Consider the following 26471-nt stretch of genomic DNA (forward strand, 5'->3'; position numbering starts at 1 on the left):
AGCTTCACAGCGGCACGCAAAGGCCGCGAGCTCACCACACCCGGACACCTGCACGTCACAGCTCTTATTTTGCAGCAGCAGCCATCCCTGTTTAGGGAACAAGTAAACACCAAGGCTCGGACTTGCGGGATATATCTGATTAGTCCACAATTCCCATTTGTGTCTCGGGATTTATTTGTCTCAATGCTCTGCTTGGCGGGATAAGGGGGAAAAATCTTGCTCTTGGAGGATCCAATTCGTCACAGCCCAGACACACACTGATCCAGTTCGTCCCGGTTTGCCAACCCACTCCACCGGCTGCGAGCCACTCCATCGCCGAGTCGAGCCGGGCTTCTCCGGCTCAGCCCGACGGCCCCAGCTGCCCGGTTATTCGAACTCCGACCAAGGGCCGAACACGCCCAGCGCGGCCTGCCAAGGTCTCGCGGCTTCACATACACTACTACATTGTAATCCAACATAACAAAGCCACAAATCAGCCTCACCGGCTCCTCACAAAAAACCCACCCCTCGGCTTCGCAACCCGGTCCCGCCTCAGCAACATCTCCTTCAAATTCACAGACTGCTTCCTCGCCTTGGGCGCCAACCGCCCATCTCCCGTCCCCTTCACCACCCTGTACGCCGTCGTCCCCACGCGCTTGTCCTTGGGTAGTCGAGGCCCGTTAAGCAGAGCCAGTTCTGCGCTGCCCAGCTTCCTCCGTTTGTTCTGCTGATCCGCGGCGGAATCGGTTTGCCGGGGAGTGTCCTCCTCGTCGTCTGACTCGAGGAGTTCTAAGGGGAGCAATTGGGGGACTTCCCGCTTGCGCTTCTCGCCTTCTGTTGCTGGCGCTTTGGTTGTTGTCGGGACGTCGTCGTCGTCGTCCTCGTCTTGTTGCACAGCAGGCTTCTGGAGCCGCTTCCTTTCCTCGGCTTGCTTCTTGAGGAACGTATCACGTTCTTGTCTTTTCCGCTTTGCAGCGGCTGCTTGTCTAGAACAGTGTTACTAACCTGCTTTATCAACCGGGGAAAGGTATGGGGTACAACTCACTGTTCAGCCGCCTTTGCAGCAGCCCCCGCAGCCTTTAGCGTTTCTACCTCCGCAGTACGGGTAGACACCGCCTCTGGCGCTTCATCATCGGAGTCCTCCTCCTCCTCCTCCTCCTCCTCCTCCTCCTCCTCCTCATCCTCCTCATCCTCCTCCACCCCTTGGTTCTCCAGCGGGTCCTCCGTAGGCGCTTCCTTAGGCGTCACAAACTCATCGTACTCGCTGTCGTCAAACGTGATGTGTTTTCCCGCTTTCGGCGTCTCGGAGGATTTTTTTGAATCCCCGTCCTGTTTCCGCTGCGTCTTGGATGCCGATTTTGGAACCGGAATCTCGACGCTGACACGCCCCTTCTTGGGTGACCGGGCGCCCTTGGGCCGGACAGCCAGCTTGGCGCTTGATGGTGATTCCTGCTCGTCCTGTAGCCTCTCCTCTTCACCTTCACTTCCTTCCGCCGCCTCCTCTTCCCCTTCTTGCACTTCCCCCGCCTCTTTCCGCTGGAACTTATCCTCCCCGTACCTCACCCCCGGTGTTGCGAACAGCGGCGAAGGGTCTGCGAGCGTGACGCTGGAGGGCGGCTCCACGTCTAGCGCTTCATCATCATCCCCGTCGACTTCATTCTCTGAATCGGATGAGACGATCTCAACGATCTCCGTGTTCACCTTGGGAGGCGGTTGTGGTTGTTTCCCTGCTGATCTGAGAGTGACCATGGTGCCGGGAGTATTCGATCACGTAATTGGAAATAAATTTATATCTCAAGTCCAGGAGTCAACTTTAGGCCTAAAGAGGTAAATGATATTAACCTGGGGGATTTGCTGCTTGGCGAGAGGTCGTTTGTTGCTGGGTTAATTTTTGGAATGAAGAGTATGGTTTGAATTTCACAATGAAAGTTCTCTGAATGTCGGTCCCCAAACTTTTTTTCGCTGCAACTGCGCGGATTGTGGCAATGTGATTGGTCGATAGGATATCAGGGGACCCACCAATGTCATTGAACGACTTGTCCATGCGGCCTTGGCACTGGGAAATTTCGCAACAGCTTTCACAGTTTGGTATTGTGAATGTATTCCGTAATAAACGTGTACTCAAACCCAAAACCACGGATCAACCTCATCGGCACCTCGCGCTTTACTTCAGCCACAGTTGGTGTGCCGGTCTGCAAGAGAGCCAGCACAGCTTGGCCTTCTCTTAATACGACTGTCCGAATTGATATGAGAATACCGTGGAAATAAGTTCCGCAGCAGGCCCAACATCTACCTCAACCCCCCTCTCTCTCTGTTCATCGTCTCACAACATAACCTATTATTTCTCCATAATCATGCTACACATATCACGGGTCCCAGCGCCCATGAGCAGGGGTGTTGGCGCTCACTTTCAGACCAAAACCCCAACTTCTCATCCGTCAATCCTCACCCATTACGGGCAATGCCTCGGATTACCACACCCACGTCCACCCTCGCAACAACAACACCAGCAACCACCACACCGAAAGCAATACGCTACAACACCTCGCATGCAACGCCGCCCGGGCCCGTTAAGTCAGTCAACCGGGTCCTCTCAACAGGCAGCGTTACTCTTCCCCCATTTCACAACCCCGCCGATATCATGGTGGAACAGTATCGAAGCGATGGGGAAATTGGGGGGTGTCCCGCCCGCAGAATGCTCCAACGCCGTGACCGTGTTCTGTTCCCTTGCCACTGCCGCCAACGACGGATGGAAGGAGAAACTGGAGAAAGGTATATATACCCCCCTCCCCCCGCCCCCAAAAATAAAAGATTGTTTCCAAGGATATACCATACTAACTCCCCCCCCCCAGATTACAAAATCCCCCCCCTAACCCTCCACTACGCCGCCCTCTCCCTCTTCCTAATGAACACCCCGACCCCCGCCGCCCAGCCAGTCGGCATGCGCATGCTCCAAACAGCCTCCACCCTCAACTTCGTCCCTTCCACCCTCTCCCTAATCCGCGCCTTCGAAATGTCTCCGGCATCCGCCCGTTCCAAATCCGACGCCTACCTTACCGCTGTCGATCAACGTTTCCGTCGCCTCCTCCAGACTAACCCGTCCCCGGATGTGTATACACTTCAGGGCTTGGTGCTGTTTAATCGGGGGTATCCGGATGCGCAGGCGTTGAGGTTCTTTGATTTGGCGCTGCGGGAGGGTATGGAGCATCCACCGCCTCCACCGATAGTACCAGGGACGGGGGCGGTGTCTGCTTCGGAACCGAGACGGCGCAGTCCGAGATGGACTTACGAGGCGATTTGTCACCGACACAGAGCGACGCTGCTGTTTCGGCGGAAAGAACGCGTGGAAGAGGCTCGCGCGGAGGCGTTTGCGTCGTTGGAGGTTTTGGCGTTTGAGTTGGGGGATCCGAAGGGGTATACACAGTTAGCGAAGAGGTTGTTGCCGGCTTTTACGGGGGAAAGTGATGGAGTGAAGGGTGTCAGCAGTGAAGGGAGAGGTTACACACTAGTTGACTGTGAGGAGTTTCTCACGCGGGCTGCGCAGAGCGGGGATTGGGAGGCGTGCGAGCTGTTGGCGATGGTTCTGGTGATGCGGGTGGCAGGGGCTGTTGGTGAGGGGGATGGTGCTAGTGCTGGTGATAGTACCAGTGCCGGTGCTAGCGCTGGTGGGAAAGGGCAACAGAGCAAACTATCAGGAAGCAAAGAGGCAGCAAGTGAGCTGACAAAGGCGAAAATGGAGGAGATGCTGCGGATGGCGGTGGAGTGGGTGGCTGTGATTCCGGATGAGGGGAAGAGGGCGGATGTGTTGAAGAGGGTAAAGAGTGTGAGGGAGTTGTTGTAGGTTGGCCATGGCCACGGAAATCTTTGTACGTATATGCTCGAGACAACGCAATGGTTGGCTCTGTGTGTGTACTTGTGTTTTTCGCTGCAAATGTGCCTGTACATAGACTACTGCCTGCTAGTAGATTGGTGCGTGGCTATCGCTTGAGCAAGGACTAAAAGCCACCACCTACTTCCCGGGTATTCAGCGCCTAATGCATACAAATGAGAGGACAGAAGAGATGAAACAATGCGACGCAGTCCAAGTCTTCGGCTAACACGCGCCATTCCCCCTACAAGCATGAGTCGCTCATCCTCTCAGAACAAAACCCTCCTTATTCTAATCCGAAATGTAATTTGAGAATGCCAAGAATCATAACCACGTGTATAAGTCTTTTGAATACCATTTAAGTCGTAAACAATACAGTAATGTCATAGAAAATAGGTATCAGTTTCCGTAGCCGTCCGTAGCCAGCCGTCACCAGTTCGCTCAAACAAGACATTAAAAAGAAAAACAAAACGCCAGGTCGGACGGAAACCCCTGCCGCCGACCATTACAAAAGCCCAGAAAGCCATGATGCCCCCTCCTGCCCCCCCTCCCCTATCCAACTTTGCATAACTGGCCGTTATTATGATACTCCCCCCCATCTACCTCTTCGCCCTCTTCCTCCCACGCCCCCCTTTCCCACCCCGCCCGCTCCGCCCCTCCTCATCACCCCCATCCTCATCCTCATCCTCATCATCATCGTCCCCCTTCGAGCTCCCGCCCATCTCCCTCTTATCATTCCCCTTCTTAATACTAATCAAACACCCCTGCTCCTTCAACCTCTTCGTCAACGGCGTGCTAGCCTGCATCCCAGGGAAATCCTTCGCATTATACACCTGGAAACTCTCACTCATCGCCGTCGCCACAATCGCCGACCGCTCGCCGGAACACATCCTTGCCGGGTCGAGCACCACCAGCGCAAACTTGAGTCGGAACGTACCCGGCGTCCGACAGCTCAGATCAGGGAAACAAAAGAAACACCCTTCTTCGCCCTTCTCGTCGAGGCCAACAAAGGGGGAAGCCACCAGGGTGCCCATCAGCCGGCGTTGTTGGCGGAAGTCCTCGGGCATGCTGGACATGTCTTTGACGCCGTGCTCGTCCCAGATGGAGCAGTGCACGACTGAGAACTGGTGACGCAGGCGGCGGTCGATGTCGTCTTGCGAGAGCGACGGGTCGTGAATTGTGAGCTGCACGATTGGGGGCGGGTCGATTACGCGACGGTCGCGCTCGCCGAAGCCGCAGCTGCGGGCGGCCGAGGGCTGTTGGCGGACGGTGATGCGGTATTCGGAGTTGGGAGCGCGCGGGGGTGGTGCGGGCGCGCGGGTGGGCGCGGCTGTGGGTGCTGCTGAGGCAGCGGCTGCGGTGCTGGATGAGAGGGAGGGTGAGGAGGATGTCGGGGGAGCGGCTTCGGAACTGCCCCCGCTGAGGAGGTTGGAGATGCTCATGGACTTGGGTTCTGGGCGTGGCGAGGTCGATGGTTGGGTGCTGGGGGGGCTGTGCGGGACTGGTGCGGATGCTACTGGTGATGCATGGCCGTTGGATATTGAAGAAACAGACGGAAAAGGAGCGGACGAAGGAGGTTTGGGCAATGCTGATGGATAGGCATTGTCGTTATGCAATGAGTTGCCTCTTGATCGGGGAGACGGGTAGTGAGGGAGCTGACGAGGGCCGTGGGCGTACGGGTCGTGCAGTCCGCCCATCTGCCTCAGACGCATCTCCTGTGCCACGTCTTCCGTCGATCTGTCGCTGGCCGTGGAGGACAGGGTCGGAGAGCACCGAATGTCGACCGCCCGCTTCGCCATCGAGTGAGGATCGCTACTCGGAATGGGGAATTGCGGTGGTGTTTGCCCAACTGGAGAAGGCGTTGCATAGTCGGAGTAGTAGCCGCCTCTCCCGCTGGCAGAGAACACCGGAGAAGGGTTAGAGGACGCGGGCGGGATCATGGTAGCCATGGGCGGTAACCGGGGCAGCTGTCTTGCCTGAGACGTCTGCCGGGGCTGCTGCTCTTCGAGGACATAGTGTCCATGCCCCGGGCCGTACCGATCGTGGTAGCTGTGGTGTTGAGCCATGCCGTCCAAGTGATTATGGCGGCCAAAGTTGTGATGAGCTGAATCGACCGCTGCAGACATTGGGGGAGCGGTCCACGGACGGCGGACGAACGCAGTCTGGTCCTTCCACCCTCTCGATTAGCCCTTGTCGTTCGAAAACGTGTTGGACAGGTCGGGGATGTCGTGAGGTTCCCCAAGATTCGGGTGACCTTACAAAATGAGGGGGGGATGGCCACTCCTAGCTATCGAGGCAGCAGCACACAAGCACAAAATCCGGCAGCCAGGTTCTGGGCCGGGTGTAGAATGTGTCTCACTGTCGGACACGGATATCGGGATGTTGCTCCGGAAAAGAAGCAAGCTTTCCTTTTGTCTCGTTCTCAACTTTCCAACGCCTGGATCCCCAACGGCAGTCGTTCCGATGTTGGTGAAACGACGTTAGCGAGTGAAGCCCCTTCACGGCAAAGGATTTTGTTGGACGGTTGTCTCATGCAGCTGCAGCAAGCCACTTCGAGTCCGGCGCGAGTAGTTCTGTGATTCTGGCTGGCTCGCCACCGTCGGGCAAGTTTTGGTCACACGTGGTTGTTATCGAAGCAGGCGATCGACGCTAGCCACGACCGTGGAAGAAGCCGAGACCTTTTTTTGTTCTTTTTGTGAGACGGCGGAAGAGGCGAGGAGATAATGAAGTAAGGGTAAGACAGAGGGAACCAAAAGACAGGAGGAGAGACAACAAATAACTAACTGACGCCCCGGCCGGCTTTTACTATGGACACCACAGTCCCGGCAGGACTTGCAGGGTCACCTTGCTGCTGCTCATCCGTTCGGAAGATGCCAAGTCCCGGCTGTTGGATGGATGGCACGATGGGTCCCGGCGGGGCGCACCCGGTACAACAATTAAAGTCTGGGGAAACGGTGCAGCAGCGAACTGGGACGGCTACAGGGTCTGTTTGAGGTTGCAGTCTGTGGGAGGCGGCAGGGCAATATGGCAAAGCCGGGCTGGTGGGCCAGAGCGGGAGATTGAGGGGAGGGCGTTAATATGGAGAGGGCGTATCAGCCATACTTTTTCCTCTCCAGGTCGGGAGGGGAGAGCGAGCGTGCCAGCCAACTTTTGTTTTCAATACACGTACCGCAGTCCTGCGAGGATTATGTCGTTGCCTTGGCTGGCTTGACTGGACAATGGTAAACGAAGGACGGGAACCAGCGTCTCTGCAGATTGCTCGGCAGGGATGTCAGGGGCCGATCATCACTGTCCATCAAGCGGGTCAACGGGTTCTGGTCAGGGCCGGGGGGCTAGTGTACACTAGACAGAAGTGCCGTGGATGGGCTTCCCGGCGCGAATCCCCGACTGTGGACGGCCAAGATCTGCTCCGGACCAGAGAGTGTGGAGGGTAATCCCTTGTGTGGAAGCTCCGTTCGAAGCCATGGAAGAAAGCCAGTGGCTTGGCTGCTTGGGGGTCCCAAAGCCTGCACGTCGGGAGACGGCTGAGGGGCCCGACATCGAGTTCGAGAGGTGATTGATGAATGAATCTGGGCGTGCAGCTCGCTCAGAAACCGAAGACGGCCACTATGTACGCAGAGGTGCTGTTTGCCGTCTGTACAAGGGCGGCACTTGGCGCGGTACTTCATGCCGCGGGCCAGCTCACCCACCCAGGATCCCGTCCAACCGGCCCGACATCCTCCCAGTTTTGTCGCAGCAGAACGCGGGAATACGGGTGGGACTTCACGGAGGGCCGCCAAGCAGGCGTAAGCTATAAACTCGGCGGTTAACATCAACACCAGTCTGGGCTCTCCTAGTTTGGTACTATAAGCACGCGTTCGAGTATCGCATGAGGGCCGTGGCCGACTCGGTCTTTGTGAGACCACAGAACGCGGCCTGGACACGGCGGCAAGCAGTGGCACCGGTGATGAAGCGTCAGCCGGAGACCGGCTGAAGTCGAAGACCAGCGGACTCTAGAGAAGTGAAACTTCGTGCGCTGCTGCTGAGCCGCGCGCATGAGGCTGCGGGCCCGGGTGCGCGTCTTTCCTCACATGTTTCGTCATTTGCCTGCTTGGCTCTCTAACACGGCCGAATTGTTCCACAGGCCTGGCTCGTCTGAATGCTGGAGATAATCACGAATTCATAAAGTTGTGGGCTGGACGGACGAAGCCGAGGGGTTGAATGGCAGTTGAGGGTGCAAGCGGGTGCGAGTTGGGGGAAAGAGAATGAAGATCTTGAGGAAGCTGCAGGGCCGATCTCACCCACTTGTGCGAGATTTCCAGGTTCAACGGAAGCAGCGCTTCCACCAGGCGGTGCCTGCCTGACTGGGCAGGTCCACGGCCCTGGAAGAGGACGGTGAGGGCAGGAGCAAATCCTCTATCTGGCCCGTTGGCGGCCCGCTGGCACTGCCATGACAGTGGTTCCAGTCCCCGGGAAGGAAGCCTCTAACCGCTGAAGGGAAGGCGCGAGAGCACCGGTTTCCTGGGATGGCAGGGGCAGCTGGGCGGGTACCCACCCCCAGTCTCGCCGACCGGCAGTCGCGACACGTTTCCCATTCGCGGTAAAAAATCCGGCTCATGGGTGCATGGCGGGGGCTCCGGAACCGAGCTCGAGCCAGGCACCCACATCATGGCTCTCTGAATCAAACCACACACCACACAACCTCCCGTCACCGAGTCGTCCGCATTGCTTGCTGGAGTGCGGCTTGCAAAAACCCGTCCCGTCCCAAGGAACACTCGCTCTCCTCAGCTGGCCTCGAGAGGCTTGGGGCTAATTCTTGGGTTGCCGATCCTTTAACGTTACCTTCGAGACTCGCCTGCGAGATCCCAGCCCTCCATTCACCTCGCGGATAGGTTGCTCACCTGCTCCATATGCCGGCTTTACATTGTAGATGAATGCAACTGCTTCTGCTCGTCTAACCCGTGAATCTACATAGTATTACCCCAAATAGGGAGGAACAAACGAGAATTTAAGACACGACTCGGGACACAGCTTGGCTCAGTTACCAGTTCTTGCATCAGGTCAATGGCTCGCATCGGGAACGGTCATCGAAGAACAACCCACGTAGGCGCCATCTCTTCTCGTGGCCTGCCGGCCGTTTCATCAGTGGGGTACTCACATCAGCGATCGGAGAGCTGAACTGCCACGGAGAACGGAGAGGCAGGTATTCTCTCCGCGAGCCTCGTAACGGCGAGGTGTCCATCGTGGTGCTCTCCTTGTCGGCCATTGTCACCCCATCAGCGGCCAGAGTACTGGACCAGTCCAACATCACTCGTCCTGGCCCCCACATTCTCTCCGTTTGTGCGAACCATAGGTCTCTCGGGCCTATTGATGTAGCATACGCGAAGGATCTCGTTCGGCATCTTTGCGGCCGTCAAGTTACACAAGACTGGGCTCGAGAGCCGAGTCCTTAGGCATACACCGGCGGACCTCGAGGGTTGAAAAATACGTTTTTCTGCTGTGGGACAGTGCACGACAGCACGCCAATTACTCGACCCAACGTTACAAGAGCGCCCCCAGACGTCAATAAGGCATGGGCCTGCGCCGGTTGATGGAGGTTCTGGGTCTGACACCGAAAAGACATGGCTCGCTAATGTCAACGTTAGCTTCCATGGTTGGATGCTGCGACCCTGGTTCCCGGTTTCCCTCTGCATCCCATGCACGAGGCGAGTGGGAGAAGAGGTTGAATGCCGCTTAAACTTTGGCTAATCCGCAACCCCTGTCACTTCTTTTCAAAACCTCCATCGGGAGGTCGGCCGCATCTTCCCGACAGGAGCTGAAGAAAAGACAGGGCAAAACGCCAACAACTCCTCAAAGGAAGTAAGGAAAATTTCCACCAGCACATCTGTCGACCCCTACGTCGCGGAGAATTCAAGCAGCCGACCGGAGCGAAAACGAGCAAGTTATGTTTTGTGTCGACCAATCAGACAATCCCCACAAGAACTCTGGGCCAGACCAAGAACAACCTTCAATCCCGGATTCCTTCCGTCAAGACGAGAGGTGGGAAACTATCTCGGCGCCGAACAGCACTTGGCCGTGCCCGTTGGTGGAAAAGGGAGGATGTCAGAGCTTGGGGCGGAAGGGACAAACTCCGCAAACAACGCCAGCCATGGGGTTGAACTGTCATTCATGCGGCCTTATTCGTACTTCTGCGGAAAAGCGTTTGTGGTGCAGGATCATCCCGTTCAGTGGATCCTCGGTAGCCGGCGACAGCTGTCGGCTCCGTCTTGGCAGAACCCCCGGGACCCCGGGCTCTCCTGTCCAGTCTTGCTCGCCAGGGGGATGCAGTCGCCAGGAGGAGAAGCCTTCGCATCCGGCTACCCGCTTCGTTAATGAAGTTTCGCGCAACTATACCAGCTAGCATCTCACGGACAAGCCTTTCGAGCCAACTGCCGTCCTCCCCTTCTCCACGGCGGCCTGGTGAGAACGTGTAATCTCGGGGTCTACCGCTTCTCTGCCCAGCGAGCGTTGTTCTCACGCCCATCTCGTTGATACTAACTAAAGGATGCTCTAGGCGAACATGGTCTTGGCTAGACATGGCATAACACTCACCTTAGAGTAAACCTGCTCACCTCACGGCCCGAAACTCTGAGCTCCTGCTGTGGGTGGACGCAGTCGTGGCATTGACGACAGGACGTCAAGCTCAATGAGGGGCGCCAAACGAAATTTTCCGAATGGTCCATCGCCAGGGGCTTGGTAGCTTTGGAGTCTCCGGGGACCCGGGCGGCGTTTCCCTCCAACTGCCATCCCCCATCACCACCCACGCACGGGCTCAAGCTTGGTTTCGGGTAGAAAAGATGCAGGGATTCCTTTGAAAGGAAGGGACTTGGCGGACGCCTTGACAGCCGGCCCGTGATTGCTCCCAAGAATCTGTCCACCCCCTCGCACTCTTGGCTCCTTGAAGTGGCCGACGATGTGCCAGCCTCGTTCCGCCCTCCTGTTGTGGGTTTGCATTGTGCGCGCGCCAAGCCCCTAAATGACAGGTACTGCCGCTGGTTACAGAAAGGTTTCCAGGAAATGCCATCCCCCGAAAGCAACGCTGGGAGGCGAGCTGGCTGACCAGTCGAACTCAAGTTCCAAAGTGGACAAACAAGAGCCGAGATGCACGCCGCAGGATACGACGTTCCCGCATGCCCGCAAGATTTTGAAACTGCGGCTAATTCTTCCCCAGACCCAACCACCAACCTGTACCAAGGAATGGTTTGCCCCGCCGCGCCCACCAATATCTGGCCGCGGATAATTAATTTGGCGGCCCTTCTCGAAATCTGTAGGCGAAGATCACGGAACCACTCTCTTGACCTGAAGGGCACCAAGCCTGCTGTATGTACACTTACCATCAGGCACGCCGCACAACTTCCCCAAACCGTTGTTTGACAATCGACAAGTGTTCGTCCGGTTTAAGCACGGAACATTTTGTCCCATGCCTGAACGTCCTCTTTGGGTCGCATCTCGTGGCGATCACGCGATCACGTGGGACGGCTGCGCTGATCAATCTGGGGACTTCGGATGCTTACTAACACAGAACATGGAGTTGATATCTTGCGGAGTTGAGAACGAGCATTGCAAGTCTTCAACAGGAGAGGAGAAAAGGGGTTATTGCTGACAAGTTGATGAGTCGGCTTACTACGATAACCACGCTCTGACGTATGTGTCTGTCCACTGCACCGTTTCGGTTACCATTCCAAGCTCCGGGCGCCAGGGTTGACAGATTGAAAAGCACAGGGGGGCTCCGATTAACGAGAGCAAAACCCGGGTAAAATCCCCCCGTTCTCCAGATTCGTCCACCACCTCATCAATTCTTACCTTTCCCGGCTGGTGACGGAATCGCCTTCGGCCTCGTATCGGGGATTCCGGGTCGAAACAAATGGCCGGATCGTCAAACCTGCTGCCGAATGCGCGCCCCCCTCTTTCCTCGCCCGGTTTCTGTTCTAGGTGAGGTCGCTCCCTACCAAGCTCAGCAACCCCGAGCCACGGGCCGGCTGCGGAGGTTGACGCAGGCCAATTCCCACACTCAAACAACCTCTCCGGCCTCGCAGCCGGGAGCATATTGAATAACACTCCCGGCTGCTTGGGGTCTTAATTCGCAAAGCACTCGTGCCGGTCTTGGGGGTGTGATCTGCAACGTTCCCGGTTCACGCGTCTTAGAAGGGCCGGGAGAACAAATGCCTCGCGATCCCCCGACGACGCTCCTTACCCCAAGGGCCAACATCGATCTCGTAACCGGACCGGAGAAACCCCGACCACCGCTCCGCAGCTGACCGCGGCCCGGAAGGCAGATCACAGATCACAGGCAATTGTCCATTTCAAAATCGGTAATTGATATCCATACAGAAACATGTACGATCCTTTCCTGGAACGTCTAATTGAACATTTATGAGCCTTTATAGCGCTCACTTTGCATTCGAGATCCGTATTCACGATTGGGCGAGTCCCAATTCCCGCAGCACCCACTGATGAACGGCCGGCCGGCCAGGAAAAAGAGTCAGGAATTTCGCAAATGAAACAGTCAACCGGAGGCAGAAAAGACACGACAACAACTCTCCCGTGAAAGGGACACCCCTCACTCGCTTGCTTACCCCAGGATCGCAGGACTTGTATTCCAGGAGAACAAAACGGGAGGGGAAAAGGGCGGATATTTCCCGGAAACAAACACATCCACTACATGATGGCACCCGGAGGCGAACTGTCTTGGCCTTGGTTAGGCGGCGGGCCGGGAAAAAGGGTCAACCCCATTTTGAGGCAATGAAGGAAGGGAAAGAAGACATTTTGGCCCGTCTCCCGGTGTCATTGATGTCTCATGAGCTTCAGCCTTTTTGCGGACCGAAAACCAGACTTAACTCGGGATTGTTGACGGTGCGAAGGACGGGGAAGGGCACCGTGAAGTGTTGAGCTATCCTGACTGGGGCGTTGGTGTTTTGCGCGAGGACCTGCCGAGCGACCATCTAAACTTGGGCGTGATTGATTTTCCCAGATCCAGTGACGCCCGACTCCTCTTCTTTCTCTTCCCCATCTTCAGGCTAGCGGGCGGCTATGGAGGATGGGGTTTGATCAGCTATAATATGCCCCTATTCGTGGCGCCGAGATCATACCCGAGTGTGGGCCAGTCAGGACGGCTTTTGCCGCTGTCTTGAGCAGACTGGTAACATCAGCTGCAGGCACTTGTGGTTTATTGGGCCGAGTCTGTGATCAAGTTCGGCCAGGCCGAATGACACGTCAATACCAGGCCGTCGACCGACTGTTGGGCCAGTTAAGGTTAACTAATGCTCGTTACACACTAAGCGTGAGCACCCGAGGTTGGATGGTGAGAGACCCAGGGAGCCACCCGCAACTACCAGCCAAGTATCCGGCTGGCTGGCAAGTCACGACTGCACCGTACGGTACCTGAAGTGGACAGATACCCTCTCGTCCTGCCACGCGATCGAGTTTCCTCACCTTTCCTTTCCCATTCCAAGGTCTGTCAGCGGACCACCTATGGTAAACTAATGTTTTGCTACACACACTATTGCTATTCATTCCTGCACTACCGAACAAACCCCGCTTAAAGGAAGTTGTGAAGTCCGCCGGGGCGGGTGAATAACGGATTCCCCGGCTAGGTCGAGAGGTCTAACATATCCGTTCATGCTATAAGGCCCTTTAAGCTACCTCTTTTTCGACCGAGTCGGAAACGCAGCCGGACCGTGTTTTGTAACTTGGGTTGGTGTGCCTCTTTTGGGATCTATAACGGATGAGGTGAAGCTGTGTAGGAGTAATATGGGCTTCTTGTTAGGTAAGGTGGCCCGGATACGTAAGGTATTTGGTTGTCTGCTATGGATAGAGATATAGCTAGTTATCTTATATCATATAGTTGTTTTGATGAGGCGGGTAGGCAAAAGGATGGATGGATATATGGATGAAACAACACGCTGTTGTCGGTTATCTGGAACCGTTTAATATGTTGTGATTACATCCGCGTTATGCGGCGTGTCTGACGGACACATTGGTCAGCTTGGTGATAGTCCCTTGATGACATCAACTCTAACTGATGCCCTCGCTCTCTGGATCTCGGTATTTGCCGTTGTTCCGACCCAAGGCTCCCTCTGGCGGTTTTTGGGTTGTGTGGTTCGTGTGGTTTGTGTGATGGACCCGCAGACGTTGCCGGTCTCAGGTTGACTAACCGATCAACTGACTTGCCATTCAAGACCTAATACTAGGTCAAACAGAAAGATATAAGAAAGTGAAATACCATGGTTACGATAGATTACTGTGGGCGAGATATTGCAGGTGCCGATATTGTTGACCGCGGCCCGGATGGGGTACTATATGGGCCGGGGAAATGTTCCAGATGGATTCATGGAAGAGCATGAAGGTTTGGTGGTGTTGGTTCAAGATGAATAGGATATTGTGTTATTTGTGTTATTTGTGTTAGATACGGGTGTTGGTGTTGTCGTTGAAGCTTTGGGAGAGGGGGCGGAGGGGAAACGGAGCGTGGGTGGGTGGTTATGAAAGGATATGTGGTGATTTTCTCGTGGTGTGTGTGTATGTAGGTGGTGGGTAGATGGCGTGTAGGTTTAGGACTCGAGATCTGGGTATTTCATTGTGTGGTATCATATGTTTCCATGTATATGTATGTCCTACCCTAGCTTTTCTTTCCTTGAATCTTTAGGCCGGCATTTTGACGTTTTAGGGGTTTGAAATTTCGATGGTCTTGAATTTTAGTCGTATCTCTGATTCAAGCTGTCGTGATTGCCGGAAACGTCAGTTTAGGGTTCGATGTCACTTTTCTGTTTGGTCTAAGTCGCCTTGAGTCACTAGGCCACGAGCGGGCGAAACTGTAATATACTGCGCCCAAGGAGAAAGGAATGGAGAACACAAAAAGAAAGGGAATGGTGTCTAGCACGATTGTAACCAGTGCTTCGCCCAGTATAATTGAACGGACATCCCCATTTACAAAGAGAAACAATGTATTTCCAAGAAAGTCGCAGCAGACCGATTCCAATCCTTTCCTAATCTTGACCACAGCCTCCATCCCGTTTACGTGAAGCTATCGTGCTGAAATTGAGCGCTCTAGAATCGGTTCTAGAGGGGGAAGGGTGCTGAGCCCAGCACGAGGGCCGTGGGCTGCTTTCACGACAACGTCGGTTTTTGAGTCCGTTATTCTGCTCGGGCCGCGGCAGCTAAAGTGGTAGGGGTAGAAAAGAAAGACGAAACGTAGGGCGTGAGGGAAGATCTTAGCTCTCGAAGTACTGGATTGACGTGGTGTTGATTTGACAGTTGCAGTTGCTGCCCGATCATCAATTATAAGACCGATCAATGTGGGTTACAGTGATGTTCTTTTAAATTATTCAATTATTCTGTCCTGCAACTAGGCCTTCCTAAACACCGACTGGCAACGTGGAAGAGCATTCAATGCCGTTCATCACAGCAAAGCAAAACACACACCTCTGCCTTGCAAAACCACCACAAAATCGAGACACGCTACACCAAAAAATCCATGGTGGTGTGAAAAGGCTCTACATGTGATACTCCTGACGTAGGACGTGGACTTACGACGGGGTCTCCAAAGTAAACAAACCCCCTGAATCTAATGCCAAGACTTCACTACAGCAACAGCACAATCAATCCATATCAACCCACTGATAGTTCCTACCTGACACAATCGGTATTTAACAAGCGTTGAAAAAAAAAAAAGAATACAACAAAAAACAGAAGACAGGAAGCGAAGCGGAAAGAGAGGAACAGGGAAAGGAAGAAAAAAGAAAGCACTCGATTAAACTCTACTGTGAGTTTAATGATTGTTGTAGATTTATCAAGGTTCCTCCTCCCTTTTTCTGGCCCGGGCCCAAGCTAATCATAGGAAATCATGGTAAAGAGGACGGGTCTTCGAAATGCTACAATAAAGGAGAGAACACCATAGTATTCTTTACAAATATCAAATGCGTACTAGACCATTAAAGGAAGGGAAAGTGCAACAAATGATCGATAAGTGATATATTCTAGACATTAGATTGTTTTTAGTTCTGGAACTTCAATCATCTATCGCTACATCCCTCGGGTATCCTTCATATGTACAGACGCAGGCCTGTTGTCCTTCCCAATGAAAACATCCCACCACCCTCGCTCATGATAAAACAGATACCCCAACACCACGCTCGCTTATGATATCAAAAGCAGTAAAACCAAAATGCCGTCCTTTCCCACTCAAATAAGCCGTTCTTGATCTTTTCCCAAACCACCGCCAATCCAAACCCAAAACCCAAACCATAAAATCCCGCCCAATCATAATACCCCCCGAAACCCCGTCAACACATCATCATCATAACGGGTGACCCATGAACTTTTCCCTCACCCTAACCAGACCACCTCAGCAACCCCCAATGCAAGCAACACCGTCCCCCACATCCTCGCGACGACTGCCACCCCCCCAACCGCCCCGGCGGCCCCAGACGACGGCACAACTTCCGCAGCCAGCGACTCATTCACAAACCCCGGGCCACAAATCACATTGACCTGCTCGGCCGCTGTCTGATACGTGGCCGCAATCGGCTGCGACCGGTCCGCGGTCGCGGCCTTATACAGCGCCATCGTCCTCTGCAAACACGCCCCACACTGCGGCACGGTGGTACCCGGAAGCGTCTTGTTGAGTGGCAAAAAATAAAAATACGGCGCGCTCACGTTGGTCTGGTTAGTGATGGCGTTGGCGTAGCAGTAGGCGCCCGTTGCCGGGTCACGGAGACACCCCGCGCCGTAGACGGGGGCATAGGCGAGCATGGCGAGATGCGTGTCGGTGACGACGGGGTTGCCGAGGGCGTAGTCGGCGCCGCAGTTTTCGGGGAGGGTGAGGTTGGAGGCGAGCTGACGGAGGTAGGAGGTGCAGAAGGTGACGTCGGCGGCGCAGGTTGCGTCGAGGGTGCGGGTTATGCCGACGAGGGAGTGTTGGGCGTCGAAGAAGGAGGTGGATTGCTGATGATGAAAGGAGATGGGTTTAGCGGGGAGTTGGAGATGGGAAGAGACGGGGAAGGAGGGGGGGGGGTTACCTCAAAGAGCATGGATAGCGGGTAGCATTGCTTAAAGTTCGGATCGGCAAGGAACGAGTTGATGAAGATGGGGCAAGTCGGGGCCTCGCCGTTGGGGCCTTTCTGGAAGTTGGCCGCTATGCTATCGAGGATCCTGGGGAGCGGGCTGGCGGACACGATCGTGGACGAAGCAACAGACGTAGTCTTGGAGGGAGAGGCCGTGCCGACGCCGATGGTGAAGGTTGTCGTTACCGAGCGGCTTGGTGCTGTCTCAGACGGCTCTTCCGACGATGAGTCCGTGGTGGTGGTCGATTCTTCCTCCTGCACCGCGACCTGCCGTGGCACCGTCCTCCTGTTTGCTGCGACGGCATCCTCTACCCCCTTTGCCCATACCCGGTCGTTTCCCTGCGCTGATCCACGGTGGAGAATCGGGGTTTCAATTCGTAGCCTGGCATGGTCCGGAGCGGCTGCTACTGCGTGTGACACTAAACATGCGAGCACAAGGAGAACCACAGCCCATGGTGTTGTGAGTCGTCTGTGTGTCGTTGGTAAGGAACTGCGGTGCGGCCGCCGAGGAACGTCGTACGCTGGCGCCGAGGTTGTGGAGCGGCAAGTCATAATGTTGCAGTCGGAGGAGTGATCCGGCACGACATCACTCAGTGCAACGGGTGGGTCGGGTCCCAAGGGTGCTCGCTCGGATGTCAAAGGTGATTTGAAAACCTGACAAGCTGTGGAAATTCGAGAAAGAAAAAATGACGTTGCACACGAAAAAGAAGAACCCTATTATAAGTATAAGACCCGGCCGCGATGTTCAGGCAGTCGTCGGCAAAACGTGCGGGGGATTCCGTCTCCCACACAACACGGCCGACGATACGAGTGCAAAAAGGTACGCTTGCTTGGCGGACCCGTGACGACAGAACAAATATATCGTGAGACGGCAGCGAAGGTGGCCCTGCGGAATGCGCCAATATGGGACGCTCCGGGTAAATATACGCAGTGCCGAGCGGACAGGCCAGTAACGGCCAAACGCCAATGGGATGGTGCGGGCGAGGCAATAAGAAATTTCGGTGGTAATGCCGTGGCCGAGTTGGGGAAGTTGGGCGGGCTTTGGCTGACTGGGCGCGTGCAGCAATAACTTGTGTGGGTGGTGGTGCTGTGGGATTCCAATAGTGTGCGTCTGGATCGTGTGTTGGTGCGTGCCCGAGAACTCCGTGCAGATGTCAACCACAAAACAACTGGTGGCTGTTGTCGTCGTCGAACAGGTGAGATTTGGGAACCAAACTTCGAGTCGAGTTCGAGGCTTCAGGGCTGAGGTAAGGAGGATCCGAATTCCAGGGCCGTCCGCAAGACAAGAGATCGCAAAAGAGCGTCCGGGGGCTCAGAGCAGCAGCAACAGCAACACGCAACGATAAAATAGAAACATCGGCGGCACAGAGCAAGGGCGAGACCGTTCCAAACACCACGATCTGCTCCAGGGGTGTCGCTGCTCGACGCACAACCCGACGCACTTCCCGCCGCCGGGGGTAGCTCGGCTGCAGCCATCTGCTGGGGGTTCGTGGGCTAAGCGACCAATGGGATCACCTGAATGCGGCCAAGGGTGGACAATCCCTGGACTCGCGGGGACGAGAACTCGGGCGCAGGCTGAACTGGATCGGGCAGTTGGGGGCAGCTAATCCTTGGCTGGGGAAGGCTTTGCTCTTTTCCAATCGTTCCATGTTGCCAAACGCCAAACACGCCTCCAACAAGAGCCTGCTCAGGTCACGGCACAGAGTCGCAGACGCTGCACATTGCCCACCACACGCAGGACTTCGGGAGTGTTGCGTGCCCGATCCACCGCCCGCCGGCGGGGGCCATTGCTGATTATTGGTCGCGTGCGGATATTTGTCCATGACGAAGTAACGTTATTGATCCAGATGAGCCGATGGGCTGGAGCCGGGGTCTGGGTGTCCAGATCTCAATTCCATATTTGTCCCTCGACGACGACGCACGCCGAGCTGTGATGATTGACGACGGACTGACTCCGACAAGGAACGGCTTCATCATCTGCAGCACCATTTCTGAGACACGTCTAGAGTGAGTGATGTGATGGCCCGCGGCGTCTGCGGCCCTGCGGGGTGCTGTGCCGAATGGGCTGAACGCCGGTTCGTCAGCCAACACGAGTTGGAAGACAGACGGCCGGTCAGGCAATAAAATCTGAGGTAGAAAAATAAATAACGTTGAGATGAAACGTAATTAATCATCGGACGGCGGGCCTGGGGGATTGATGGCCTGGCGGACCGCTGGAGTGTAGATGACGCAGGTACAGATGATCTTCGGCGGCCGGTGATTGAAGCCAAGAGTGGGATGGGAAAAAATGTTAACGTTAATGCTAATGGAGGGGTAGATGGAAGTGTAGAGAAATTGGATCGGAAATTTCATTCGGTCGTGGTTTCCGCAAACCACTAGTCGGGAAAAAAGGTTGAGCGGTGGGTGCTATGAATGGAAAGAGCTAGGGAGTGGGTGGGTGATATCTCTGTTCGTCTCCTCCAGCTCCCTTCCTTCTTCTCTTCTCTCTTTTCCACGGCTAAGTAGCGGCCTGTTGTGAATCATGCCTTCTGCATTTCAACCTTCGTTTGTCGACGAAAAGAACAACTTCGCAACCTGATCAGCGCTTCCCACGTGGAGTTCTCAGGAAGCAGCCGGATCGACGAGGATGCGCCGATGCAGTCCACTGTCGGCTTCCGTTAATAGCGTTCGCAGACTTCCATGGTTCTTCGCTGTTTTTTTTCTTCTCTGTTTGTTCAATAACCCCACTTATTACCCAAATTCATCACCTGCTCCAACGCTATTGGCAGCCCTACTGCGGATTATTTTCCCTTGTGGAATCACAGAATACGACCCTGGCGGCCACCGTAGCTGGTGGGGCTGGTCTAGACCGGGCTTTCTTACCGAGTTCGACGTTCTTCGCTCTCGGGTTGATTTCAAAATAGGCTTCATCAGCTTGAAGTATCGTCGCTTCTTAAGTTCTTACAGAGGTAATTTACGGGCTGACGAAAGATGAGTTGATTTTGGGACACGTACGGAGTACCGGGACCCGTTTGGGACGAAGCTGAGCTCCCAACGCCTGGGCATCATCAACAGGACCGATGAAAGCCGCCCGCCAACACAATATGCCCTCAGCCTGGTGAGCACCAAGACCTCAAACCGGCCCTCTCCTCTCTAACAGGCGGATCTCCCACACAATCAAGACAAGGGAGCAAAACTAATGCAATAGACCCACCCACAACAACCTTCCACACCAGCCCACCAACAGACACAACCGGCTTTTTCCCGTTTCCCATTTTCCATGAGCGAGCGACCTGTACGACACAAGCACCGGGGCGCAGTGACTATTCGTATGCGGCTAGAACCCACGCTCCCGCATGGCCGGCCCACCACCCCAGCCCGTTTCTGCAAGGTACCAATAACGGTATCTCGCAGGGCCAGGAATAGTAACTACCTCGTCCACACCTGCAGTGGCCAGTGGCCGGTGGCTGTTCCCGAGACGAGGGAGAGGGGCTGCGTCAGCCACAATGTTGCTTGGCCCGAATGAGCTCCGGACGGGTGGTCCAGAATTATTGAAGATGCGTGAGTGATATTGGGTTTGCGTGAAATTTGATCTCAACGGGATAGACAGACACACAGACTGGTTCCATTCTCTAGATCCGTAACAGTGCATGGCTCATCTAACGTTACCAAACATCTCTGCCATTAAAAATAAGACATTGACACCAATGACGCTTCCTCCGTATAACGTGCCTTGCAGCAGCCGCTGAGTAGGCAAGGCCCGTGGAATCCAGCAATTCAGACAGGCGGGGGCGAACAACAGGGCTGAAGCAGAGAAACCAAACCAAAACAAGAGTCCATCTCTTCGCGAATTGCAGGTTGTGTTGTTGTTGGGTTCAAGCTAGGTATACATACGAGCCGCCCTCGCGTTCGATGTAATCTTTCTCAATAAGCCTGCATCACGTCCATGTTAGCAACGGGTCCCAAAGCCAAATACTCGTAAGGAGAAAGAAAACTCACTTCTCAATATTCGCCTTAATATCCCCCACATCCACCGCCCCCCGACTCTTGGTCTGATTAATCACCTCATCCACCAACTGCACATGCGTCATCGTCTTCCGGCTCTTCATAACCCGCACAATAGCCGCCTGCGTCTCAAACTGCCGGTCCGCCGCCACGCGCTCGTGCGTCTCGCGGTTCTCCTCGCGCGTCTCGCGCATCTGTATCTGGTTGATCTTGACGCGGAATTTGGGGTCGGTAAACGCCTTGTTGACGCTGAAGGTGTCGGTGGGCGCGACGTCCCGGCCCTTGGGGTGTTTGGAGAGGACGCGGGCGCGGCCGCAGGCGAGGGATTGGAGGGTGCGGTCGAGCTCGCCGCCTGTGAGGCCGGTGGATTGGGAGATTTGGTCGTAGGAGAGGATGCCTGCTGTTTTACTGGAGGAGGAGGAAGACGAGCCCGCTTCGGTGGGCTTCTCTTCCACGTCGTTGAAGAGCATTAGGACAGCTGCCTGTGGTGCGCTGACCAGAAGCTCTTTGACGCCGCGGTTGAACTGGGCGCGAAGAGCGCAGTGCGCCATGTTGTGTTTCCAGGTCAGCCGCCGGCCGGTGTGCTTGTTCTTGTAGTACGCATCGAACACGTTGATTTGCGTGAGGACCTCCTTGGGCAGGAGGACCTTGACGTCGGGGAAGGTCGGCCACGCTGCGGCGGAGAGGATGTTGACGGTGAGGTCCACGCCGTCGGCCGTGCGCCCGGTATCGTTCATCCATTCCTTGTAAGACGCCATCTCCTCCCTGGCTAGCTCTTGGTCCTTGAACATCTGCTCTAGGTTGTGGGTGAAACTAGAACCGCACTCGACCTTGAGCTTGGCTAGCATGCTGCGTTCTGCGTCTTGGCTTGCGCTACGTCCCATAAGCAGGCGCCGCGCGAGGTCCCTCTTGTAGAAGGCTTCGAAGACATCCTTGCCTTCGATAAAGCGGAAGAGCTCGAGGCCGTGGTCGAGCTGGCGATCGAGTTCGGCATCCTCGTCTCCGGTGCTTGCCACGCCGCTCATCTCGGCGTCCGCTTTGTCTTTGCTGTCGGAGAGCAGCGACTTGGGGAGCGTCTTGAGCCCGCCGCGTAACAAAAGATCGATGTACTTGGCAATCATCTCGCCAACCTTGGAGGTCCCCGTGTTCCAAGCCGAGGTGTTCTGTCGCTTGTTGATGAAGTGGCCAAACGACTCCCTCAGGCTGTAGTAAAAGACGTCGTCTTTGTCGAAAGCGTCCCGGATCATTACGTCTAAAGCGCGGCGCAGTTCCAACAACCGGACCACCATGTCGTCTCCCCGCTCCGTATCGCTCACAATTTTCGAGCCAGTCTCCCGAATGTAGGACTCCCACGGGCCCTTAAGCCGTTTTTGGAGGTTGGTGAGCTTCAACAGCTCGTAGAGAGCTTTCATCGATTCGACATCGTGGGCCTCGAGCAGTCTGGCGACACTACCGCTATCCAGAAGCTTCTCCGAGTACGATTCGATCAGAACGTGGTTGGCGTCGCCCAGGAGTTGCCGCTTGGTGGTGCTCTCAAAGTTGAAACCGTCGCATCTAGCGGTCTCTCGTTCTAGCAGCGAGGTGACGGCAACAATGTATTCCTTGAGCCCGGACGCGTTGCTCATCTCGCTGGCGAACTGCTCGTAGTACCGGTGCGATTGGACCAAGAACATGGGCTCGAAGGCCTTGCTGTAGACACCAGACAGTCTCATCATGGACATGGCATCCCGCAACAATACCCCGTCCGCGCGCTCATCCTTATGCCGGGCGTAATCCACCAACCGACATACCGCTTGCAGCACCGTTTTCCCGAGTGCCGGGATGCTCGTTGCTTTGCCTGGCCCGAAAAGGACTCTCCGAAATATCATGATGGCGATCTCGTTGATCCCCTGTCTCCCTCTGCCGCCATCGACCAACTGCATAAGCAGATATCCACGGTCTAGGTAGCTGAACACGCCGCGGAGCACGAAAATAACGTCGTTCCACCGTCTCCATCGTGCCACCACCTGTCTCAACAAGTGATCCCCCACCGCGTACCCATCCCCGTCGCCTTCCCCCCCAGCAGGGCTAGAACTTATGGTAGGAATGGCCGCTTCCCCCAACCCACCCAGCCCACCAAGCATCTCTGGGCCGGTCAACCACGCTTCACATTGTGAACGCAGACGCGCCGTCAGCTCAGCAGCATCACCCTTGCGGCAAATGTCCTCAACGCCGCGGTACAACCGTTCCATAGGCTGGTTCGTGGTGCGCCCAGCAAAGATAGATGCAAGACCCGCATCCAGCTCAGCATGCACGCGGGTGTAGTACGTCTCGACAGGGGAAGCGCTTGTCCCGGCGGGCCCCCCAGCGCCCTTCGGCAAAGCGGAGGGCGAACCCGCACCGGCGCCCGTCCCCGCTGACGTCTGGGATGCGGGACGGAGGTTTTTGACGACTAGCTTGCGAGAGCCAAGTTGTGGCTGGAGACCCACGCGCGGCTGGGATGATGCCGAGCCGACCAGGCCGGCCGCGCTGTTCCCTGTTAGGTCGATGACCTCGGGGCGCTTGCCTTGGACCTTAGCGGACATCGTGACGGCGGAGGCGGCGGAGAGGGAAGATGGGCTGTAGTGTTCGGAGCGGGGACGTTTCGGATGGGGGTCGAGGACGGGGCGGGAGGTCGTCGAGTCGATGTCGGAGTCGACGCGTGGTCTCCGTTTCGGGGTGGACGACGACGACTGGGCGGATGGGGCGGGAGCGAATGGTTCGTAGGTCGGCGGAGGCATGGACTGGACCGGGAGGTCCGCAGGGCGACGGCGCCTCTTGTGTGTGTGGTGGAAGGGTTGCGATTGGTGATTGGAGCTGCTGCGCTGGGCTCGCTTCGGGTGCCGTTCCCTAAATGCTGTGCCGAGGCCGGAAGCTGCAGGGGATTACGATGGGGTCGAAAATCGGGATTGTGCCGTCGAATTCTGCCGGAGGGAGGTGGTATGAAGGGGCCGGGGAGATTCTAGATTAAATCGCTAAAATGTCGAGTTTGAGGTTTTGTAGGAAGAAAAAAGAATGCCCGGAGCTGATGGAAACCAGCAGTTGACAGCGGAGTTAAGGTGCGGGCACCCGAACGAACTGCTGCTTGCTATCGATAAGGAGCTCGGTTAGAGTGGGGCAAAGGCGGGGATCGGGAAACTGATCACAGACATGGTCTCGGGAAAGTACGTGTAATTACGAAATCCCTACATAGTACACAGCTGTTGTTGATTGCAAGTGCTGTGAGCGACCTGAGCAGACTACATAGTAAATAGACGAAACAAAATAGGATTGTATTCTTGAGAACTTTTGGTGCTCGAGTGCGTCGAATCTGTCAACCGTTTCTGTTGTTTCCAGCTCCAATTGGCTCTGTCGTTGGACCGCAGGGCTGGCCAGTCCTGCCGAGGACCGACAGCTAACATGTTTGTGAGGAGAGTTGATCGGAAACCGCAGACTGCAGGTACAGATTCTGGAGTTTTATGTGATCCAGGCCTCTATTCCGGCTAAGATTATCGGAACTCATTCTCACGGGCACCATAGACTGCACCCGCATGAGATTTCCGTTTCAAAAATTTCATCCCATGGATGTTAATTACGTCATTCGACAGGTCCCCACCAGTCGTCTGGGGTCACCCCACAAAAAGAACCTTCGGTGCATGCTGGGGAAAGCGCGTTCATCGTCTCATCCTAGGCTACCTTACGAGTTTTCCTCCTCCAACCTCTCTCCCACCAGCTGAAAATTGCCAATTGGATCCAGGGGACTTCTGTTGCTTGGGTTATGCAACGTCAAGGAGAGACCAACCCATAATTATACCCCATTGCTGGGTTTAAGCTTACCCCTTTTCAGTTTTTCCTTGTCCCTGCAGATCCCTTTTTGTCTCCCCTCGTTGCTATTCTCCTCTTCGTTTCCTTTCTCCTTGGGATTGATACTTGGCATCGTCCGATCATCACATATCCTCAATGGCGCCGCCGACCGGGCCTTTGAACCTCGATGTCGAGGCCATCTCGGGAATCTGCGGGTATGCACGCGACTTACTTAAGTCCACTAACCTCTTTTACCTCCAACACCCGCACAGTTTTCTCGAGATGAATTGCTAATTCCTGCCCCCACAGCTCCATATCCATCGCCTGCTGGGTCGTTGTTTTCTCCCCCCAAATCATCGAAAACTTTCGCCGCCGCAGCGCCGAAGGCCTGTCCATCCAGTTCGTCGTTGTCTGGTTGCTAGGCGATGTCTTCAACATCCTGGGCGCCGTGCTGCAGGGCGTGCTGCCGACCATGCTCATCCTGGCTATCTACTACACCATCGCCGACATTGTGCTGATGGCCCAGTGTTTCTACTACCGCGGATTCACCCTCCGAGACGATGTGCCGACCCCGCCAGCGCCAACAACTTCGAAAACGAAGCGGAGCGGGAATGGGAACGGGAACGGCGTGAACGGGGCCGACGAACGGACCGCGCTTCTCAACGGTAACGGTAACGGTGACACCAATGGCAACAGCAACGGCGCCAGCCACAGCGCCAACGGCACGCATGAGCATGCAGAGCGGTCCCCATACTACCACAGCATCAACGAACACGACGAACGCCGGGGCTCCTGGACCCACCTCTCGCCCGCGGTCCCATTCGTGAGCGGCAGCAGTGCAGAAGACGAAACAGACACAACTTCATCGCGCCGCCTCACGCCCAGGACAACGTTCGCCCAAGCAGCCGCATTCAACAGCTTCGCCATCCTCATGGTCTGCGCCGCGGGCGTCGCAGGCTGGTGGTTGAGCCGACGGTACAACGGCGATAACGACCATAAGAAGAAGCACGGCCAACAACAAGACCCGCTCGAGTTCAACACGCTCGGCCAGGTCTTCGGCTGGCTCTGCGCCGTGTTCTACCTCGGCTCGCGGCTGCCGCAGCTGCTGCTCAATTGGCGGCGCAAGTCGACTGAGGGCGTGTCGGTGCTGTTCTTTTTGTTTGCCTGCCTCGGTAATTTGACGTATGTCCTCTCCATCCTGGCGTATGAGCCGGACTGCGGGCGAGGCGGGAAGGGCGGACATGGGGGGCACGGTGGGCACAGCGGGCACGGCAAAGACGGATGCCAGCCCGGCGAGGCGGGCCAGATATTCTGGCAGTACCTCCTGGTTAATCTGTCGTGGTTGGCGGGCAGCGCGGGCACGCTGCTGTTGGATATGAGCATTTTTGTGCAGTTTTTTGTGTACAGCAAAGGGGAGGAAGAAGAAGAGGATGAAGAGAGTGCTAGTAGCAGCAGCAGTGATGAAGAAGAAGGGTTGAATGGGGTTGTAACCCGGGGATTGGAAGAGGGGGAAGACGAAGAACATGGGGCAGAGGAGAGGTGGGACCCGCGGCCGTTGTTACAGCGGAATCACACGGGGTATTAAAGGTGGGTATTAATCCTGGGGGATACTCAGGGATGATGAACAATGTTTGGATTGTATTCTGCATATTTTGTTGGACACTTTGGGGTTGGCGGACAAAACAAAACGGTCTGGGAATGGCGTTGGGGACTGGAGAGGCAAATAAGAAGTTTATGTAGTTATGTACTCTAGCTCGCAGCGG

The 26471-nt window shown here is 55.6% G+C and overlaps 6 protein-coding genes across 6 annotated transcripts; 2 read left to right on the forward strand and 4 right to left on the reverse strand.

The window, feature by feature from the left end:
- Positions 1 to 478: 478 nt before the first annotated feature.
- Positions 479 to 1728, reverse strand: C8A04DRAFT_25825 (uncharacterized protein; the record flags this gene model as incomplete). Its single annotated transcript, XM_062779702.1, has 2 exons — positions 479 to 965; positions 1025 to 1728. The coding sequence occupies 2 exons, from the start codon at positions 1726 to 1728 to the stop codon at positions 479 to 481; spliced, it is 1191 nt and encodes a 396-aa protein (XP_062639689.1).
- Positions 1729 to 2363: 635 nt separating this feature from the next.
- Positions 2364 to 3820, forward strand: C8A04DRAFT_9848 (uncharacterized protein; the record flags this gene model as incomplete). Its single annotated transcript, XM_062785653.1, has 4 exons — positions 2364 to 2751; positions 2832 to 3448; positions 3503 to 3565; positions 3662 to 3820. The coding sequence occupies 4 exons, from the start codon at positions 2364 to 2366 to the stop codon at positions 3818 to 3820; spliced, it is 1227 nt and encodes a 408-aa protein (XP_062639690.1).
- Positions 3821 to 4171: 351 nt separating this feature from the next.
- C8A04DRAFT_35038 (velvet factor-domain-containing protein) lies at positions 4172 to 5973 on the reverse strand (the record flags this gene model as incomplete). The annotated part of the gene is made up of 2 exons (XM_062783025.1): positions 4172 to 4191; positions 4515 to 5973. The coding sequence occupies 2 exons, from the start codon at positions 5971 to 5973 to the stop codon at positions 4172 to 4174; spliced, it is 1479 nt and encodes a 492-aa protein (XP_062639691.1).
- Positions 5974 to 16186: 10213 nt separating this feature from the next.
- Positions 16187 to 17475, reverse strand: C8A04DRAFT_9897 (uncharacterized protein; the record flags this gene model as incomplete). The annotated part of the gene is made up of 2 exons (XM_062785672.1): positions 16187 to 16804; positions 16879 to 17475. The coding sequence occupies 2 exons, from the start codon at positions 17473 to 17475 to the stop codon at positions 16187 to 16189; spliced, it is 1215 nt and encodes a 404-aa protein (XP_062639692.1).
- A 3302-nt stretch (positions 17476 to 20777) lies between these two features.
- On the reverse strand, positions 20778 to 23666 carry C8A04DRAFT_25829 (Cullin family-domain-containing protein; the record flags this gene model as incomplete). The annotated part of the gene is made up of 2 exons (XM_062779703.1): positions 20778 to 20835; positions 20902 to 23666. 2 exons carry the CDS (start codon positions 23664 to 23666, stop codon positions 20778 to 20780), a joined length of 2823 nt encoding a protein of 940 aa, XP_062639693.1.
- A 1198-nt stretch (positions 23667 to 24864) lies between these two features.
- Positions 24865 to 26293, forward strand: C8A04DRAFT_25830 (PQ loop repeat-domain-containing protein; the record flags this gene model as incomplete). Its single annotated transcript, XM_062779704.1, has 2 exons — positions 24865 to 24923; positions 25018 to 26293. 2 exons carry the CDS (start codon positions 24865 to 24867, stop codon positions 26291 to 26293), a joined length of 1335 nt encoding a protein of 444 aa, XP_062639694.1.
- Positions 26294 to 26471: the final 178 nt, after the last annotated feature.

The sequence above is a fragment of the Dichotomopilus funicola genome (assembly GCF_033296635.1).
Source record: "Dichotomopilus funicola strain CBS 141.50 unplaced genomic scaffold C8A04scaffold_9, whole genome shotgun sequence".
NCBI classification, from domain to species: Eukaryota; Fungi; Ascomycota; class Sordariomycetes; order Sordariales; family Chaetomiaceae; genus Dichotomopilus; species Dichotomopilus funicola.